The sequence below is a fragment of the Leiobunum rupestre genome, chromosome 8, assembly GCF_980474605.1.
Source record: "Leiobunum rupestre chromosome 8, qqLeiRupe1.1.hap1, whole genome shotgun sequence".
Taxonomy (NCBI): domain Eukaryota; kingdom Metazoa; phylum Arthropoda; class Arachnida; order Opiliones; family Sclerosomatidae; genus Leiobunum; species Leiobunum rupestre.
Window position 1 is genome coordinate 6,163,343 of NC_143391.1, and position 18,790 is coordinate 6,182,132.

At 36.5% G+C, this 18,790-nt stretch overlaps 3 protein-coding genes across 4 annotated transcripts; 2 read left to right on the forward strand and 1 right to left on the reverse strand.

The window, feature by feature from the left end:
- The first annotated feature begins 4,851 nt into the window (after positions 1 to 4,851).
- msl-1 (male-specific lethal 1) lies at positions 4,852 to 8,587 on the forward strand. 2 transcript variants are annotated; one of them, XM_090156469.1, is made up of 7 exons: positions 4,852 to 5,545; positions 6,832 to 7,052; positions 7,114 to 7,415; positions 7,475 to 7,530; positions 7,595 to 7,793; positions 7,852 to 7,924; positions 7,993 to 8,587. In XM_090156469.1, exons 1-7 carry the CDS (start codon positions 5,132 to 5,134, stop codon positions 8,096 to 8,098), a joined length of 1,371 nt encoding a protein of 456 aa, XP_090012595.1. In that variant the 5' UTR covers positions 4,852 to 5,131; the 3' UTR covers positions 8,099 to 8,587. The 2 variants fall into 2 exon arrangements, with proteins under 2 accessions (XP_090012595.1, XP_090012596.1); XM_090156470.1 differs by lacking the exon at positions 4,852 to 5,545 and adding an exon at positions 6,504 to 6,743.
- Positions 8,588 to 9,114: 527 nt separating this feature from the next.
- On the reverse strand, positions 9,115 to 10,255 carry LOC149932230 (small ubiquitin-related modifier-like). Its single transcript, XM_090155798.1, has 5 exons — positions 10,092 to 10,255; positions 9,965 to 10,018; positions 9,661 to 9,738; positions 9,529 to 9,600; positions 9,115 to 9,468 (listed from the first exon to the last, which is right to left on the reverse strand). Exons 1-5 carry the CDS (start codon positions 10,107 to 10,109, stop codon positions 9,406 to 9,408), a joined length of 285 nt encoding a protein of 94 aa, XP_090011924.1. The 5' UTR covers positions 10,110 to 10,255; the 3' UTR covers positions 9,115 to 9,405.
- A 6,187-nt stretch (positions 10,256 to 16,442) lies between these two features.
- Positions 16,443 to 18,642, forward strand: Rs1 (Dead-box helicase Rs1). Its single transcript, XM_090156664.1, has one exon. It carries the CDS (start codon positions 16,567 to 16,569, stop codon positions 18,640 to 18,642), a length of 2,076 nt encoding a protein of 691 aa, XP_090012790.1. The 5' UTR covers positions 16,443 to 16,566.
- The last annotated feature ends 148 nt before the right edge of the window (positions 18,643 to 18,790 follow it).

An 18,790-nucleotide genomic window follows, 5' to 3' on the forward strand; every position in this document is an offset into this window, starting at 1 on the left:
TGTATTTATTTCAACTTAGGGAGAAAGACTACGCTACCATGAAGGCCTAAAATAGTGGCCAGTTCTGGCAGTTCTAAAACTCTGATTTGCAGTTCTAAATTCGGATTTTGGCAGTGCTATTTATCGCAAAAAAGTATGACAAATTTAAAATAGCTGATTAACTAATGGGAGATGTCGCAGTTGCGGGTCTTTCCGGTACATATCGACCAACGCCGCCCATTTTGCTGAACTATAAGTTACTTATTTACAGCCCTTTTTTATCTCAGAATTTGACTGCTCTCAAGCGCTCTAAATCGCTCCGATCAACATTTTATGTTCCATTTGCGTGCTCGGATCTGCTCCGATCAAGTTTCGCGTGTTAAATTTCCCGCTCTCGGGTGCTCCGAGATCGCCCAAAACCGATCTGCCGATATCGACAGATCAACGAATCGAGATCGAGCAAATTTTTGAGTGTTACTTTTAGATTTTTTGGCAAAATGGCAGACCAAGACGCGAAAATTCATATTACTAGCAGACGAAAAACAAAGCGCGGGAATATGTTCATGGAATCAAAGATAATTTAAACTTCGTACCCTAGATTCGAATACTGAGAGCTTTCCCATTCACGGTTTTGTTACGAAGCGTTTACCCTCTTCCGGCACGTGACCTCAGAAAAATCGGCTCCATCGGTTGCGGTAAGGCGCCATATTTAGGCCTAGATTTGTTTTATTTAAAACAAGAGTATTTATAGAAACACGCTTAATTGTAAATCATATATTTCCAATAAAAACTTACTTTAACAAATGGTAATTCTGGTGCTTGAATATCTTCTTTCGGTAATGATGCCAATCTTGAAGAATTTCTAAAATTTCAGGCAAATATTCCTTAAGAATGTCGATGTTAAATACGAACCCTATTAAAATGGTAAATGAAATTGAATGAACTATTAAGTTTAGTCAAATTATGCTTGAATCGATTGTAAGATTATATTACTCACCTTTAGTAAGTCTAGGTTTTTTCTTTCGATTTGAAACTTTTTTAGTGCTTTAATTGTGGTCCACCATGTTTTAGAACTTCGAGTTGAACGCAAAACGCGTCAAATTACGCACCGCAACTTCCAAAAAAAAAATTAGTTTCTATAGTACGCCACCATTGGAGCGAATTTTTTCCGAGTTCCGGCGGGAAGTGGGTAAACGCTATCGGCAACGCGCGAGAGAGTGATTTCGAATCTAGGGTACGAAGTTTAAATTATCTTTGATGGAATGTTCCATTTGCAGTTTTACTCTAGTCGATTGGGGCGAGATCTATGACGTCAGAGACAGATTCGGAGCGAATCTCGAGAAATCAAATGGGGGTTCAGTTTGTATTTGGGCAGTTCTAAAAAATCCTTATTTCAGCCCCTGTACGCTCCAACAGTATTACTGCTCCTCCTAAAAAAGTTCAAATCAACCCGGTATCTGATTGGTTCCCTGAAACTGACGTCTTTCCGCCGGCGATTGTTTTCATTCCCCCCAGTCGGGTCAATTCGACCGTGATACTCGCGCCACGTAGCTTTCAGGCGCCCCTGGGCTAATAATATCACGCACCCTTTTTCATATGGCTGGGTCGCCATTGAATACTTTTCAATTCAATTATAAAAAGATATAAAGGCTTAGCCCTACCTAGCCAATGGTAGAGTTGTGGCTGCGTATCAACGTAGTCATTCTCCTTACCGTGTAAATTAATACATTTATTTATTAGAAATTCTCTAAATTACATATATATATCGGAAATTCTGTAAATTGCATATATCTATCAGAAATTCTCTAAATTACATATATCTATCAGAAATTATCTAAATTGCATATATCTATCAGAAATTATCTAAATTGCATATATCTATCAGAAATTCTCTAAATTACATATATCTATCAGAAATTCTCTAAATTACATATATCTATCAGAAATTATCTAAATTGCATATATCTATCAGAAATTCTCTAAATTACATATATCTATCAGAAATTCTCTAAATTACATATATCTATCAGAAATTCTCTAAATTACATATATCTATCAGAAATTATCTAAATTACATATATCTATCAGAAATTATCTAAATTGCATATATCTATCAGAAATTCTCTAAATTACATATATCTATCAGAAATTCTCTAAATTACATATATCTATCAGAAGTATATAGTGTTTAAATAAGTACCCATCTCCCAATACTGCTCTAGTTGTTATTCGCTTGAAATATGCACTTTCGCAGGCTCGCATTGATTTTTCAAAATACTTTTCTGAATTTAAACGTGAACGCTTGGTCAATTATAAGCGTTATTCCAAATTAGTAGAAACTACACTTTTACGTTCAAACTACCTTTGAGTTTTTAATTAAAAGACCGAAAACTATCGCAACGCCCCCTTGAAAAAACGTTCTTATGAATTTTTAATTATTCTGTAGCATCCGCGATTTGTCGGGAAAATAGTGCCTCGAGCCTGCGAAAGAAAATGTTTAATTTTTATAGTCTAAATGGATATTTCTCTCGAAATGTATATTATATACCTCTGTATATTATATACTTCTGTATATATACGCTCTTTTGTTTCACATAAGGAGGCTAAAGAACGCGCAATATCAACAAAGTCTCTTTGAACAAAAAAAGACTGGGTGTTTCGAACTGTACGGCAAAACCATTGTCTTTCTAGCGTTCCTCATTCTATTTCAGTCTCATTGTTTATTTTAAATTATAATTTGTACTTTAAAATAAACTTTATTCTTTATAGTTTTAAGTAGGGAGCCATTGTTGGCCAGGAAGAAGTAATTTGATAAAACCAAAAATTGATGATCTTAGCGCGCTTTTCAATTTGTCCGTTTTTGGGTCAAGGAATTAGGCGATTTTTGCGCGGGGGATGTAACCACAGCAACCGGTATGTTTTTTTGAATGCCACGTAAAATTGAGAAGGGTTTTCTCCTTTCACACTTCTCGTATAACTGGAATAACCTCTTCCAATAACAACGATGGAGGATAATCGAAATCCTAAAGAAAGAACATTTAAAATAAATTAACGAAGACGTTTCGAGGAATTCTCTTTTCCATTGTGTAAGGAAAGCCGTTCCGTCTCTGGTAATTTAATCGAAATTTATATCTTCCGGAGACCCGTTCATATTATTTCCCACGGATTGTGTTTATCAAAATTTTCTAATCTTGTTGGGAGAAAGATCGACCCAAATACTAATAATGCCTACCGAAAAGCTCTGACGAGTAAATTTATAATTTTCGCCACCTATATTAGTAAGAAGTCCGCTTAAAAACAAGTTTCGATACGCGCTTTCTCGTCGCTACTACGAATTGGCGCTGTAGTACATTAAATTCGTATTTTAAAAATGTTTTCACGGCGCATTGGTGCCATCTAGAGGCTTCTCTAGGAACAATTTACCTTTTTCCAACAAAGGTTTGCGAAACTACTACAATCCGTATATATACTAAGACGCCGTCATTAGAAGTGTCACAGAAATACTAACAACGTGGGAAGAAACGTTACGTATTCATGTTCTAAACTCCTGAAATTCATTACTGTAATAAAAATTTTATGTGTAGAAGTTATCCCAAATAAGGATCGAAATTGATCGAAGACTTTATCTCCCCTAAATGTTAGCTGCTCCCTGAGCACCAAATTGCTGTACATATTGTAAATAACTTTATTATTAGTCCTATTCAACCTTTTGTTTTATTTTTCTAAATTTCTATAGTTTTTTGTGCCAAACTTATTCTATCGAAATTATTGTAAACAATATGTTTTTGACTATGGCCAATATATTTTAAAGTATGTAACTCGTGAAACCAAAATTTATGGTTTCCTCCCTGTTATAAAAGGGATTTGTTCTTTAACAAAAAGTAAATAAATATGCATTCATTCATGCTGTTAAAAGCAAAGCTAAAATATATTCATGCTTCTAGTAAAACACATCTACAGAGTATATAGACCAAGACGGATGAGATTTTAAAGCCGAGTTTAGATAAAAATATGTAATCCAGTAATTAATTAACAAAATAGAATTTAGTAGATTATTTACTTACAGTCGAAAATTATCGGGGGCCAGTTGGCATAGCCAGAAATCCTTCAAGGGAGGGGTTCAAACTATGTAAAATACCTACCTGAAAGGGGATTAAATTTTAGTCCCGCCAAAGCTAGCTGCACCCGGGGGGGGGGGGGGAGGTTTGGACGTGGAAACCCTCCCCTTGTCTACGCCACTGTCTATTTTTACCAATTTTATTTTAAATCTATAAACATTGTATAAATTAACCATCATAAATGTTATAGTTCCGTTCCATGGTTAGTTTACAAATTAAAATATTAATGAAAAAAGACTACTATTTCATTTTATTCTTTTAATAGTGGGAGCTTTTGGACCGTGGTCCTTCCTCAACCAAATTTTTACATATTTTAAAGGTATATCTTAGGTTTATAACACATTTTAAATGCATACTAAAATTCACGATTCTGGTCTGTCTTCTTTCTAGCCGAAGGGGTTGCAAAGATTATTCTCTGAGCCTATTCTTTACGTTCACCCGCGACTGAGGTCAAAAATATCCTGCGGGGTTAGTGGCCCCATTCGCCTTACCTTCGCGGTGTTTCGCTCGCGACGTTATCAAGGCACGCAAGAGTTTTTTATGTAAATTTTTGTAATATAAGAATATTAAGAATTTCAGCTTTGTTTCTTATAAATTGCATCTAAAATTAAAAGTGTTTTTCCATTTAAGGCACTCGGGGGAATAGTTCCGTTGTTTCGAGGGGAAAACGGGCCCAGAGAACAAAATAGAAAGGGAAAATATGGATAACGATCTATATATGTTTAAAGGCATTAAAAAGCGGTCAAAATCGATAAAAGGAAAAAACCCGAAAACGTCAACAATTTCTTCTTTTGTTCGTCCAATAACGAACGCGATATCAAGTGACGTAAGCTACGTACATGGCCGCCATTAGTTCGCAGCCTTCAAATAAACGGCAGTACCCCGCAAGCCGGCGAAAAAATATTTTCCGCGGACTTTGAATAAAATTGCATCGAGGAGATAATTTACTTTTGGAATTTAATTCGCTTTTACGACGTCCAGCGCGAATGGAAACCGCGTAAAAGCGGGATTTTTTCGACGACAAAAAATATATCATGAAATCGGAACTGTTAGCGGGCTCTGATTATTGCACTGCGATGACAACCAAAGCTGCGCCGAACCTCGCGAGCGATCTCACTACGACTTTCCACAATTACGTATCTCGCGGCAACAAAGTGTCCACCTTGCCGCCGGTTTTGGCCAACGAAAGCGGATGTCAACAAGAGGAGGGCCACAAGGACCATATATACGCGAATTTCAGCGGCAATAATAACAATAATAACCAAAGCAATGTCGCCGTCGGTAGCGGCGCCGACCAAATCTCGAAAGTGCCGGCCGAAGATGCCGCCCAGCAGGCGCATAAACTGAAAGAAATGCTCCTTACGCAACTAGACCTTATTCAACGGCAAAGGGAACAATTAGCGCAAAAAGATCGCGAAGTTAATTTACTACGACAAGAGAAAGAATCGGTAATCCTTATTTATTCAAGATTCCTCGGGTTAAGGCTATTTTAATTTCTTTGACCCACACTTAATTTGCAAATAAAACCCAGTACGCCCAGGCCCTTGGTCTATCCTTTTTCCATAATAATTTTCTACGGCCTTTGCCGGAACGATGGAGTAGGAAATTTGACAGTTGGTCAGTTTGACAGTTGGCGTAATTTACATACGTAGGCCGATATTGTGTATGCCACCTCAGGTCTATAAAGTGAGAGTTTGGGGATAAAAGGCGTCGTTATCTAAGTTTTGTCTGAGGATCATAAAGTAGACTCTATCATCATCGACCTTGAATCATGGATAATTTCATAGGCCTTTGCCACGATCGAACTGTTAACTGAGGCGTAGTAGCGCTAAAAGCGCTTTTATTTTAATTAAACGTTACCGCGGTGCTCAATGACACCGCCGCAAAAGCTTGCCTTGAAATAAAATTAATTTAATGTTTTCGAAACGTCAAAGTTTTCGGCCCGAAATTAGGCAAAAATAAAAGTCAAAACAAATATTTATAGCATTATCATTCGAGCGCATGCTTAGACCTTTTAATGATTTTGTTCTTGTTCTTTAACTATTGCGTCATTTCCGTCAGGTGAGAGTTTTTCACCCATTTTTCTCCCTTTTCCAAATTTCTTCCTTCCCCTTCAATCCTAAGACATCCGGTAGTTGCGCGGGAACCAAAGCGAAAAGCATGTGCGCGGAAGGCTAATAATAGGCTTAAGTCGGTTCCTTTTTTTTAAAAAGACACGCTAAGCCTACTTCAGTTTTTGTTGCCGTTTTATTGTTTTTCTTTGTACTTGCAAGCCGTTATCGATTTATGATAAAATAAAAGGAGTCAATATTTATCAAAGTAAATATAAATGACGCGTTCTCGTTTCATGTGTAGTTTATAACTTTGGTAGACTTGATACGCAGATTCTACTTTTACAAAGATTTTACGACCTTGGCCCTTGTCAAAAAAAAAACAAAAAAAAGCTATTTTCGAATTTTGAATTTCGAAGCTTGTCTTTGCTTGTTTACAAATAAAATGATCAGTTAGCGCCATGTGCTAGTTTCTTACAGTTGTTGAGCCTTTGTCCTTTGGTTTTTTTAAAGTCAGGATGCATTTATGCAAACAATTCATAACTTAAACACTGGCATGTCACATTTATCTCAAAAGATAATGTTGAAAAAAGAAGTAGGCTTATTTAGCTTTCCAATTTTTTTGTACATAATAATGCCATGTGTTATTTTAGTTTATCAAACATATATCTCTTATTTTACAGCTAAAAGTACGCCTGGAGCGTATGGAGCGTCGAGTCTCTTATTTGAAAGAACAACACAGGAAGAGAAAAGTGTCTGAAATGGGTTTAGATGCGAATCCAACCAGTCCGAATACTGCGAGTAATGCCAATTACACTCGTATAATTGGCAACACTTCCCCTACAGTTGGCCTTGGTTTATCGGAAGATCTAGACACTAAATCAATTTCAAGATCTCGGAAAAGGTAAATAATTTCATATCGCATCAATCGAACATTATATTAATATTCTAATTAATTAATTTAGAAGCCGCTTTTCGAGGGAGTCACAAAAGGATACCAAATCAGAATTTTCATCCCCATTAAAAAATGACTTCCGATGGTCAAAATCTTCTTCCAACATCGCTTCTCAGTCCAAATTAATAGATACAAATTCAAATGACAAGAAAAACGCACTGTCACAATGTTTAGGCATTTCACCTAGAAGGCTATCTTCGGAAATCAGGCCTAATGATGAAATGCAGACTGAAAAAATGTATCATACCTTAATGGACAATTCATCTCGCTTTCCGTTACCTGAAAATACAAAAACGTGTTCTACAATTGAAGGTAAACATGCTTTTTCCAGGAGACGAGAGGATTTTATTAATGCATGTCTTCTCCCACAGTTCCAAGCTGGAGGTTTCATCCTGTAAATAGTTGCTACCAACTAGAAGGAACAGAAGTAATTACAATTGAAAGAAAATAACGCCCGATAAACTATTACTATTTTATACTTAATCTTTTAGAATATCGATGACGATATCTTTTTGAAAAGACACGCCAAGCTTGAAATTGATGAAAAGAGGAGAAAAAGGTGGGACATACAAATACTAAGGGAACAAAGACACAATGAAAAACTACGTCGAGGTAGATTAGCTTCTAGGGAGGCTAGGAAAAACCAGGAAGCAGACAGAGTGTCTTCATTTTTTCCACAAACGAATGAAGGTAATATAATGATTTTCATTTATTTCGTTTATTTTTATTTAAAAATTTTATTTTTCAGTACAATGTATTGAAGTGTCTGATACTGTGCCAGTAGTGGCTTTTGGCTGTATCATTCCCGATATTAAACCAAAGTAATAAGTTTTAAAGTTTTAACATTATTTGGTATCAAATTAAAACCACTAATTTTCCTTTATCTTAGTAACTTTTCCCTGAGTTGGTTCTCAGTAGCTGATAGGCTGAAAGAGGAACAAACCCGTGTAAAGAAACCTAAAGAATCTAGAACCTCGTCACGCAGAGGAACCTGAAATTCGTGTTGTGAAGTTTTATACACGGTTACCAGAAGTCATCAACTGCCCTTAAAATAACTAGTCTCGAGTCCAGGAACATAAAATGTTGCAAGATTCAACAAGCCAAAACTCGAGATTTTTTTTCCAGTTTAAAATCAATACCATTATATTAAGGTTACAGGGAAAGAATTTAATTAAATTTTAAAAGGCCACCTGACTGATAAAATCTGTAAAATAATGAACGCGAGAATGGCGTTAAAATGCCCTTAATTTCTAAACTCTTAGAATGTCCCACTCCAGGTCTGTGATCAATAAAGCACCTTCGGAACCTCGATCGATTCTTAGTGAAGTCTTTACTGTATAAAATATTAAAGAATGAGCACTTTCTTTTTTTTTGTAAATATTGAATAATTGTTTTTAAAAAATCGTTAAGCCTTTGCGCGAAGCTTGTGACAAACTTTTAAAATAAAGTTAGAGAAAACAATCGGTCACTCTAATTTATCATAATCTGTTTTTTTATTTTTAGAGAACAAGTTTTTGAGATTTGTTGCCTGGATTATTGCTATTTTTACTTAAAGCACTTAGTGCTATTAAAAGTCGCTTTCAGTATTAAGCTGACCTTTTTTTTATAACAAAAAATGTGCCTGATAGGGAGTAATAAATTGTTCATTGTAAATTTTTAAAGTTCATTCTTTTTCTAATTTTATTCAAACAATGCAAACCTAACCTCAAAATAAGCCTATTAGAATGCATTTGTAATGTTCAGACACGGCCAACTTTGATCACGCGATCAAAGTTGGCTGTAATTCAGTTTTTGATTCCTACACATTCAAAGTCCCTCAATCATTAATTTACTAATTACAATTTCATGGGAATTTTAGACTTCACTCTGCTTTTTAACAAAGAAAAAGTGAATCCTACCACGGCCAACTTTGATAGTTGTGATCAATGTTGCCAGTGATCCTGTTGTTATTTGGAAACAAAAATAACCAGATATTTAATAAAATGTTTTTTTTTAATTCTACATATACAACGTATTAAGAAAAGAACAAAGATATCTTCAAGAAAAGGTGGTATACATTATTAAATGAAATGATGGTACATTAATAAATGAAATGATGAGATTTGGAAATTTTATGAAAGTTTTTCATCTGTACAAAATAGCCAGCATTGATATTTTTTGCAAAGGTACACGACTGATCAATTTAACAGTTCTGATATTGATCAAACATTTTGACAAAATATACCGATAATTTTAAAAGAATGTGGACTTTCATTTTGCTTCAAATGAAACTTGCTGGCTATGAATTTGCTTCAACAAGTAATTACACGAGTCCACCAGTTTGTTCTTGATAAACTTCAATCACATCATCATTTTCCATTTCAAGCTAAATAAGATAAAATTTTAGATTAACACTTTACCTTAAATACTGACCATTAAATGTTACCTGCTTTGGCGTTTCATCATCATTTATTCGTCTACCATCAAAAAGAAATCTTAGAGATGTGACAGGAACACCCTGAATAAGTATGTCAATTTAAAACCAAACACCCCCTATAAAAACAAATTAAAAATTTACCACTCTTTCACTGTATGACTTTTTTAACTTCCCCATTTGGGTTGTCATTTTCACCCTAAAATGAATTTCATTGCTATCCTGAAAGAACAAAGGCATTATGAATAAAAGTTACGCAACAAAATGGTTGGTGGCTAGTTTGTGATTAATGAAAAGCAATTGGTGACAGCTATCCAGAATGACCCTGCTGAAAATTCTATAACAGTTATCACGTTAGCCTTTGTCAGTCAGCCATTAATAGTTAAGGAACATAGGAAATGATAGTTAGGCCCGAAAATTAGGCTTAGTAAAAAAATTTAACATTTACCTGCCCTACCACCTTCAGCTTAATATATTCGGATCCAGAATCACCCGTTTCAGCCTAAATTAAAGAAATGATAATTCTTTCCGTCAAAGTAAGGAAATTTAACTAGAGATTAATAAGAGTTACGTACTTGATGTTGGTCCGACATTGTTTCTTTGTCGTATTTTATGCAATTACAAATAACTTAAAAGTAAAGAGCAGAAAGGCAACGCCGGGATTCCTGTCTCCAAAACAAATTTTTGGTTCACGAGTTTAGAGAGAGACCGAGTCATTTCGAGGTATTCATTTTATTGGCTAAAAAATTAAACGTTTAACCATTCACGAGAACCATATATTCGACCTCTTCGACCTTCAAAATATAATAGAAGTTTATTGGATAGTATTAACCTTTTTATAGTGACGTCATGATCGAGACTTTCTCTAATAACAATGTTCCCGCGCAAAAGCCTAAACTTTTCTACGAATGGATGAAACTAGGCGAACACGTGGATGATTTTGGAAAAATACCGGCACAGCGTTGCCAGCCGTACTATAATTATAGTACATTTCGATAATGGCTCAACGGTCTCAACGTTGACTACTTTTTTTCCACTGAACGGTTTTTGTAATTTTCGGTTTGGACGTCACGTTGGCAACGTTAGCTCAACAAACTCAACGATTGAAAGAGCAGGGGTACGTTCAGCAGCAGTCAACGAAAAAAAAACCCGATGGATTTGATATTTTCCACCGATGAGCTTTTTCGTCATAATGACGCCGTAAGTTGCTGAACGCTTTTATTCAGTCATCGGTGTTTTTTAAAATGCCGTAGCTTTTATAGTAGTTTTACGTCAGAAATGACGTCAGTCATCGGAAAAACCGACTCTTCCAGCCGATGACTTCGGTGAGTAACCAATGACTATCGTGACGTCAAAACCGGAAACGCGACAAAGTGTACAGTAGGAAACCGATGTCACCGATTAGTAATCGGTGAGTCCGATGAGCGCTGCTGAACGTACCCCAGGTTTCTTCGTTGTTAAACGGAATCGTGACGTCACAGCACACGGGAAGGCCGTTAGCTGCAGACGACCCAGCAGACCATAGAAATCTCATGGTAACTCATTGAGTTGGGAATATTAATCTAGAGATCCAATCAAATCTGCTCCCCGCGAAACAAGTTTTTGAAAAATATGAATGTGCCGTCTGCTCTAAAATGACGATCAAACGTTATCATATGACCCGTGGCGCCATTCATTATTTTGAAGAAAAAAAATATTTTTGCTTCAAAACGCGTCTTTTTTTTTCAAAAATAATAAACTTTATTTTGGTGCACATGACAACTAGGCCTTCGCACCATACACACCCTGAACGCGTCTTATTTGAACGAACCATTGAGAGATAGACGGCGCCACGGGTAGAATGATAACGCCGATGGGAGCAGACGACAGTATTCTTATTTTTAAAAACTTGTTTCGCGAAATACTGAAATCCGACGTTTTGATTGGACCTCTAGATTAATATTCCCAACTCAATGAGGTAACTAGAATGCTTCCGTGTAACTGGCAAATGGACCAAACGCCGTGGCAGACGATAGCCAGATCTCAGCCAATCAGAGCTCAAAGAGTGGTTCGGTCAAGAATTTAATGTCCCCAGAGTGAATGACGTCACCTAGCCCCCTCAATAGTAGCTGAACCAAGGAGGATAATAATTCTCCTTGGTTCAAAACCATAGAAATAGAAATTAGACTAGAAGCACGATTGGATTGGGCGGGGACGTACCAGCTAGAAGGCTGCCATTATCGCGATAGTCGCGCCATCTCATAGAAACAATTTAAACTAAATAAGTAAATATGTTCACTAGGAATAACATAAAACAGATCGTAGGCAACGTATTAAAAACTTTTTTTTTATTTATCTGACATTATATTAAAGGAAAGTTCCAGCTACTATTTTTATTTTTATTTAAAAGATCCAAGATGCTTTTAAAATAAAAAAACAAGAATTTAAAAACCATAATTAATTATGGAATTAAAATAATTAGCATTTTAGTACAATTTATGGGCGCAGCCATATACCTGAAATATGCTTCACGGCAGAGCCCGAAGGCACAAACATCTGATTGGCTCTGACCATCGACGGAAAAAAAATACTATGTAGTAGTCTCTCAAGGTTAGTAAATTTTAGGCTATAAAAGGTTGCCTCGATGGCCTCGATGCGCTGTGGTTGCTAAGGGCTAAGGTTGGTAACTTCGTTGCTAACGAACATCGTGATGTCACGGAGATGAGTTCCTATTGAAAATCAATGGGATCTCATCTGGGTGACGTCAGCAACAGACAAATTTTGGAGGAAATCCAAAAATTCTTTCAAACCGTTTCTCGATCGAGACCCCGTTGGTAGTCTCTCTCACCACGGCCCCCTGCACGTGCTCGTGACGCGAGCAGAGTGCACGCGAAGCGAGCGCGTGCAGGGGGCCGTGCTCTCACATAATAACCAATAGACAGCCTTGCATGAAAGTATTTTAGTGGTTTTTAACTTCTTCAATTATTGTAGAACCTTAAGTCGTCTATTTATGGCAAGAAATTTAAGTTCGTATGATTTGGACCCTGTTTTTAATGAGGGGGAACTAAAAAGAATACAAAATGAAGCGGAAATTCAAGGAAGACCAAATGTAATCGAGTTAGAAAATATTTTAAATATCGACGAAGTGAGGAACAGCTGTGAATGTGGTCACTGGCATTTTGATTACTTTGCCACCTAGGCCTAACTCGAAGACACCGAAGTTTGAAATAAAAAATGTATCACGTGATCTAGACACAGTCTACTATTGGTTAGTTTTAGAACCAATGCGGTCGCTGTGCCTCCGTGTTATGCGGAGAAGCATGAAATACAAAAACATGGCTGCTAGCACTTTCAATGATTAAAAATTAAATTAGGTAAATTTTAAATTATTATTTTTTTATTTATTGGCATTTTTGGTATTTTTAAAACACGTAAAATGTTTTAAGCATAAAATAAAAACAACCTGAACCTTTCCTTTAAGTTATTTAAACAGCTTTAGGAAAATCATAAAAATCTCAAGAATCTACTATATCTACCGTGTCACCCTTAAAGTCACTCGTTAACTTCGCGCAATCATTGTAAGTCTGAAATACTACAAATCATCACAGTTTAACTAAATTTTAATTATTTCAGTGTTGTTTAAAATATGCCTACATGAGATTCCAAAATCTTGGTTTCAGTGTCTTTTAAACTATTATCAGTATTAGTCAAGTCAAATTGAGTGGTTTCCGGTAGTTCACTTTTTCCGTAAGTTTTCTGAAATAAACTCTGATAAATAGGGAAACTAAATAACAATTACTAAAATCAATAAATTGGCATACTCTAGAAGATGTAAATATGCTTTGTTCTGGAATAGATATTTTTGGAAGCTCTTTCAAATTGTTTTAATAAAGAAATTATTCATATTTCAGTTAGTTTTTTATTTCAGAATGTATAGGGTAATTTTTACTTGTGCAGGTACAGCATTTGCTTTCAAATGGTGCCTTCCATTTTGAAAGTAAATTTCATCCGGCAGAAAATGTTTACTACACACAAAGTCATATGAAGTAATTGAAGATGGAGTCCAATTTTTGCGATTTACCGCTAAAACCCATTTTCCTAGTAATTAAGCATTTCTCAGAGGAAATCTTAGTGTAAAAAAATCTCTTATTCCGAGATTATTATAAAATATTTACTATAATATTACATACTTATGAAATGAGAATTTTATTTCTTTCCCAGATCTCTCTTTACAATGTGAAAAAGCGCAGTTTTTAACCAGTTTTGCTGATAATTATGCTTTTAGACGCAAAAATTTAAACGCGAAAAGACCACCGCTGCGCACGACGTGATGCGCAGTGGATCGCCTTTTTTTCCCCTTTCAAAATTCGCGTCGTAGCCATGGCGACAATGTTTAATGCGTTTGTCAGATGGCGCGTACATCGCGATTCCACCCAGGGCCGGATTAAGACTTTATGGGGCCCTAGGCCCAAGTTAATTTTGGTGCCCCCTTTCAATAGCGAGCGAAGCGAGCTAGGCGCTTCCTCAATTTATATTTGAGAAATGGAAGGAAAATTCATTCATTTTGCTGCCAGATTTAGTATGTCGTCAGGGGCTAGGCGGCAGTCCGTCAAAGAATGTGACAATCAGGCGTTTTTGGTTCATAGGGGTGGACGCATTTACTAAAATTACTCCGGAAAATATTTTGTGAAAAGCAAATGATTAAAGTTTTTTACTTTTATATTTTTCCAACCCTCTTGGTGCCCCTTGTAGGCTTGGTGCCCTAGGCCCAGGCGTATTCGGCCTATTGGTTAATCCGGCCCTGAGCCTATTATGTTACGTAGCGTTTTCTACATTGGAACACATTACTAATATTATTTTCGTGTTGAGGACTAGAGGTACATCTAGAGGCAAAGACTATATATAAATAGACTGGCGTGTTCAATGGCTCAATTTGCATACGATAGCAGACGCTGGTAAAATTTTCCCCGCGCTTCGGAGCAGGCTTGGAAATAAGTGGTGGTCACTGGGTCAAAGACCAGTTTTTTTATTCAAAAGCTAGGGGTTCACTGGTCCAGTGTCCAGTGAACAAAAATTATCTACCGTATTATTAACCAACTGGTCTACGTGACCCCTTAAATAATTCAAGAGTTGGGAGTCACTGGCCAAATAGACCAGTTTAGAAATAAACCTTATTTCCAAGCCTGCTTCAGAGTGCTACTAGTGAAAGAGTTAACAGTTTTTTTGTATGGAGACGCCGGTCTAGTAAGCGAAGTGTATATGTAGTCTTTGTCTAGAGGATAGCGCAGGTTTAATTTCGGTCGGCGGCTGCTCACAGAAGCCACATTTTGTAAATTATTGGAAACCTCTGATGGAGATCGCTAAAATTTTAGGGTATAAAATGACGTACAGCAGCCTCTGACGTCACGATGCTCACATTGGCGTAGCTAGCATGGGTGACACCCGGGGTGGATATCATAGCATGGGGTGACACCCGAGGCGGATATCATGGTTTGCTACTTACTAGTATCTAGTTTGTGTAACTTTTTATTTTTTTCACGGTCGGGTGTCACCCCCAAATCACGCCCAAACGGGAGGCACCCGGGGCGGGCTGCCCCCTCCACCCCTCTAGCTACGCCACTGGATGCTCAGCTATAAAATTTGAATAACTTTTTTAAGAAAGCACATTTTAGGCAGTTTGGAATTACTGAACGCATCTATGGCAGAAGATTCCCAACGGCGTTATCAACAGCGTTGCCAACCTGTACGATAATTATCGTTTTGTACGATAATTTCACCTTCCGTACGATGTCGCCAATTGTACGATAATTCAGTAGGATGAACGATATTACAACGTACGATATCGGCAATTGTACGATAATTCAGTAGGGTGTACGATATTACAACGTACGATATTGAAAATTGTACGATAATTCAGTAGGAATGAGTTTTTGTTATGTACGTTGTTGAAAACTACCAGTTTTGACGCTAAATTATAGTACGCTCTCAAAAAAATAGTACCATTTATAATATTATGCAAAACGGTATTTGTACCATAATTATAGTACGTATGGCAACGCTGCCGATGATTCTCTATCCCTCTATGTCTAAAGAGAGATAAGAACCGATCCCTTTTTTAATTTCTCCCCCCTTTTGTACTCGCTAGTCAGACCTCTACATATTTTTGAAGCGTACGATAAAAAAAACTGAAATACGATAATTTTCGGGTGTTGGTACGATAATTCTATTCGATCAGGTTGGCAACGCTGGTTATCAACCAATAATGGGACTTACTCGTTTGATAAAAACTGTCCCATTGAAAGTTTTCCAAACTGTAGCTCTAGACGTTTAAGTCCTCTTCAAAGACTATTTAAGTTATAAGGATTTATATAGTCTTTAGTCCTCTTATACAAATCAGCGTGGCCAACCTGTACGATAATTATCGTTTTGTACGATAATTTCACCTTCCGTATGATGTACGATATCACAACGTACGATATCGGCAATTGTACGATAATTCAGAAGGATGTACGATATTACAATGTACGATATTGACAATTGTACGAGATTGAAAATTGTACGATAATTCAGTAGGAATGAGGTTTTGTAATTTACTTTGTTGAAAAATACCCGTTTTGACGCTTAGGTTTGGTCGAGGGGATGATCACTCCGCGTAATCGGTGTACAGAGCCGTACCTTTGACAGTACTAATGGGATTACGCGTAATCTTTGAAGTCCCTGCCTTTGGCAGTGGTAATCTAAGAGTAATGCGGTGTACAGACTTTTTAAGAGTGGTTAGCCCCTCGGGTTTGGTATCGAAGTTTATTCTTAGAAATATGTTTACAATTAAACTATAGTACGATAAATAGGACTGAAATACGAAAATTTTCAGGTGTTAGTACGATAATTCTATTCGATCAGTTGGCAACGCATTACAAATATTTTTGCTACGGACTCTACGGTGGTGGCTTTGTCGTCTGCTAACAAAGCACGTGTTAAGACTTTCTTACTTTGACGCCATAGGTTGAAGCTTTAATTGTGTATTTAAGATTAAGTTTATTTTATTTATTACTTTTAAAGTTTTCCAAGACTATGGCAAATAAAATTAAAATACCATACAATGAACAAGGTTTCATAAGAACGATTACTGAAGATGAAGAAATAGACCAAGGCCTGTCAGATGGGGAGGATTCTAGTGAAAATGAAGAATCTTCTCTAAGGCCAGTGAAAAAGAAGAATCTAAGTACGAATTCATTTTTTTGCGAAAATTTTCATCAACAAAATGTTTGGGAGTCTTTTAAAGAAAAAGGAAAGAAAGCAGTTTTGGAGCCAAATTTGACAGATAATTACGATGACTGTGTAGAAGATGATAGCGTAGAACAGTTCAAAAGTTTATGCGACAGAAAAGATCATTTAAGAGAAAAGAAAAATAAAACAAAAGGTGCTAAATCGGACAAGCCAGTTGAAGAAATGAATGCTGATTCACACATGTTTTCAAGCGACGACACTTCTTTTCTTATGATGAATTTGTCTAGGCCTCTTCAAAAAGCAATTCAAGCCATGAATTACATCTACCCATCAAGAATCCAAGCTTCGACCATTCCTGTAGCATTGTTGGGAAGAGATATTTACGCCTGTGCAGCGACTGGCACTGGTAAAACTGCTGCATTCATGCTACCTGTTCTTGAAAGACTTCTTTTTAAGCCAAAAAGTAATCCAGTTACGAGAGTTTTGGTACTAGTACCCACTAGAGAACTTGCTGTGCAAGTATTTCAAGTGTCTCAGCAGTTGGCCCAATTCACTCATATAGAAATCATTTTGGCTACTGGAGGCCTAGATTTAAAAAGCCAAGAAGCTGCTTTGAGAAAATTGCCTGATATAGTTATTGCTACTCCTGGTCGTTTGATAGATCATCTGCAAAACACTCCTAGTTTTACATTACAAAGCATCGAAGTTTTGATACTAGATGAAGCTGACAGGATGCTTGATGAATTTTTTGCTTCACAAATGAAAGAAATTATAGATCAGTGTTCTCCTAGAAGACAGACCATGCTGTTTTCAGCCACTATGACCGAAGAAGTTAAAGATTTAGCTGCTGTTTCGTTAAAAAACCCTGTGAAACTGTTCACTAACAGCAATACTGATGTAGCTTGGAACCTCAGACAGGAATTTATTCGAATAAGACCTCACAGAGAGGGGGATAGAGAAGCTGTATTAGCTGCTTTAATTTGCAGAACTTTTGGAAATCGCACAATGGTTTTTGTACAGACTAAAAAACAAGTTCATCGCCTGAATTTGCTACTACAACATCTAGGAATTTTATCAGAGGAGCTTCATGGAAATTTGAATCAAGTGAAAAGATTAGAGGCTCTTCGTAAATTTCAAGAAGAAGAAGCCAATGTTTTAGTTGCTACCGATGTTGCTGCCAGAGGATTGGATATAAAGGATGTTAAAACAGTGATTAATTTCACAATGCCAAACACAACTCAACATTATATTCATAGAGTAGGAAGAACAGCAAGGGCCGGTCGGGGAGGAAGGGCACTTTCTCTTATTGGAGAATCTGAAAGAAAAATGTTAAAAGATATATTAAAGAAATCAAGGAATATCATCAAACAACGAATTATTCCGCAAGATGTTATAACTGAATTTCAAAATAAGATTAAAAGTCTTGAAAATCAAGTTTTTCAGTCTTTAAACAGCGAAAAAGTAGAACAGGCTCTGGAGAATAGTGAAAATCAAATAAAAAAAGCTCAGTCTTTAATGGAAAAAAGACCTAACCAATCAATGGGAAAGAGAAGTTGGTTTCAAACTGCGAAAGAAAGGAAACAAACCCAAAATTCTATGCGTCTGGAACCCAAAGTGCCAAGAAAGGGAAAAGACAATAGAGGTAATGTGAAAAGTGATAATGCCAATGATAGAGTGTCAAGAGAATTAGAAAAAGTGGCTTTATTTCAAGCGAGATTTTCCAAACGCTCTCAGAAACAAAAAAGGATCCGAACAATTAATGAACCAGTTAATGCTCAAAGTAAAATGAAAAAGAAAAATAAATCTAGTTTTGATGATGAACTTGTTAATACTAAAAGGCAGTCTGTAAAAAAATATAGGCACATGGCCAAGGAAAAAAATGTAAATGCCAAGAAAACGAATAAAAAGATGGGAAAATAGATGGTTTAATTTTGTGTTTAAATACCTATTTAAGCAAAGATGCCGAAAATAGGCCTATAAAACCAATACTGTCTACGCGATTTGGAGCCACGCTATGGCCACGCGTTTTCTACAGGATTGATTAGTTAAAAATACTTTGGTCCACGCG

Bases quoted from the DNA above. Each gene is read 5' to 3' on its own strand.
- LOC149932230 (XM_090155798.1), bottom strand. The intron at 9,739-9,964 runs GTAAATGTTAAA...TTGTTCTTTCAG, and splicing joins AGCTGAAGGTGGTAGGGCAG to GATAGCAATGAAATTCATTT. The intron at 9,601-9,660 runs GTAAATTTTTAA...ATACTTATTCAG, and splicing joins AGTCATACAGTGAAAGAGTG to GGTGTTCCTGTCACATCTCT.
- msl-1 (XM_090156469.1), top strand. From the start codon at position 5,132: ATGAAATCGGAACTGTTAGCGGGCTCTGATTATTGCACTGCGATGACA. The intron at 7,416-7,474 runs GTAAACATGCTT...CTTCTCCCACAG, and splicing joins AACGTGTTCTACAATTGAAG to TTCCAAGCTGGAGGTTTCAT. The intron at 7,925-7,992 runs GTAATAAGTTTT...CCTTTATCTTAG, and splicing joins ATTCCCGATATTAAACCAAA to TAACTTTTCCCTGAGTTGGT.
- Rs1 (XM_090156664.1), top strand. From the start codon at position 16,567: ATGGCAAATAAAATTAAAATACCATACAATGAACAAGGTTTCATAAGA.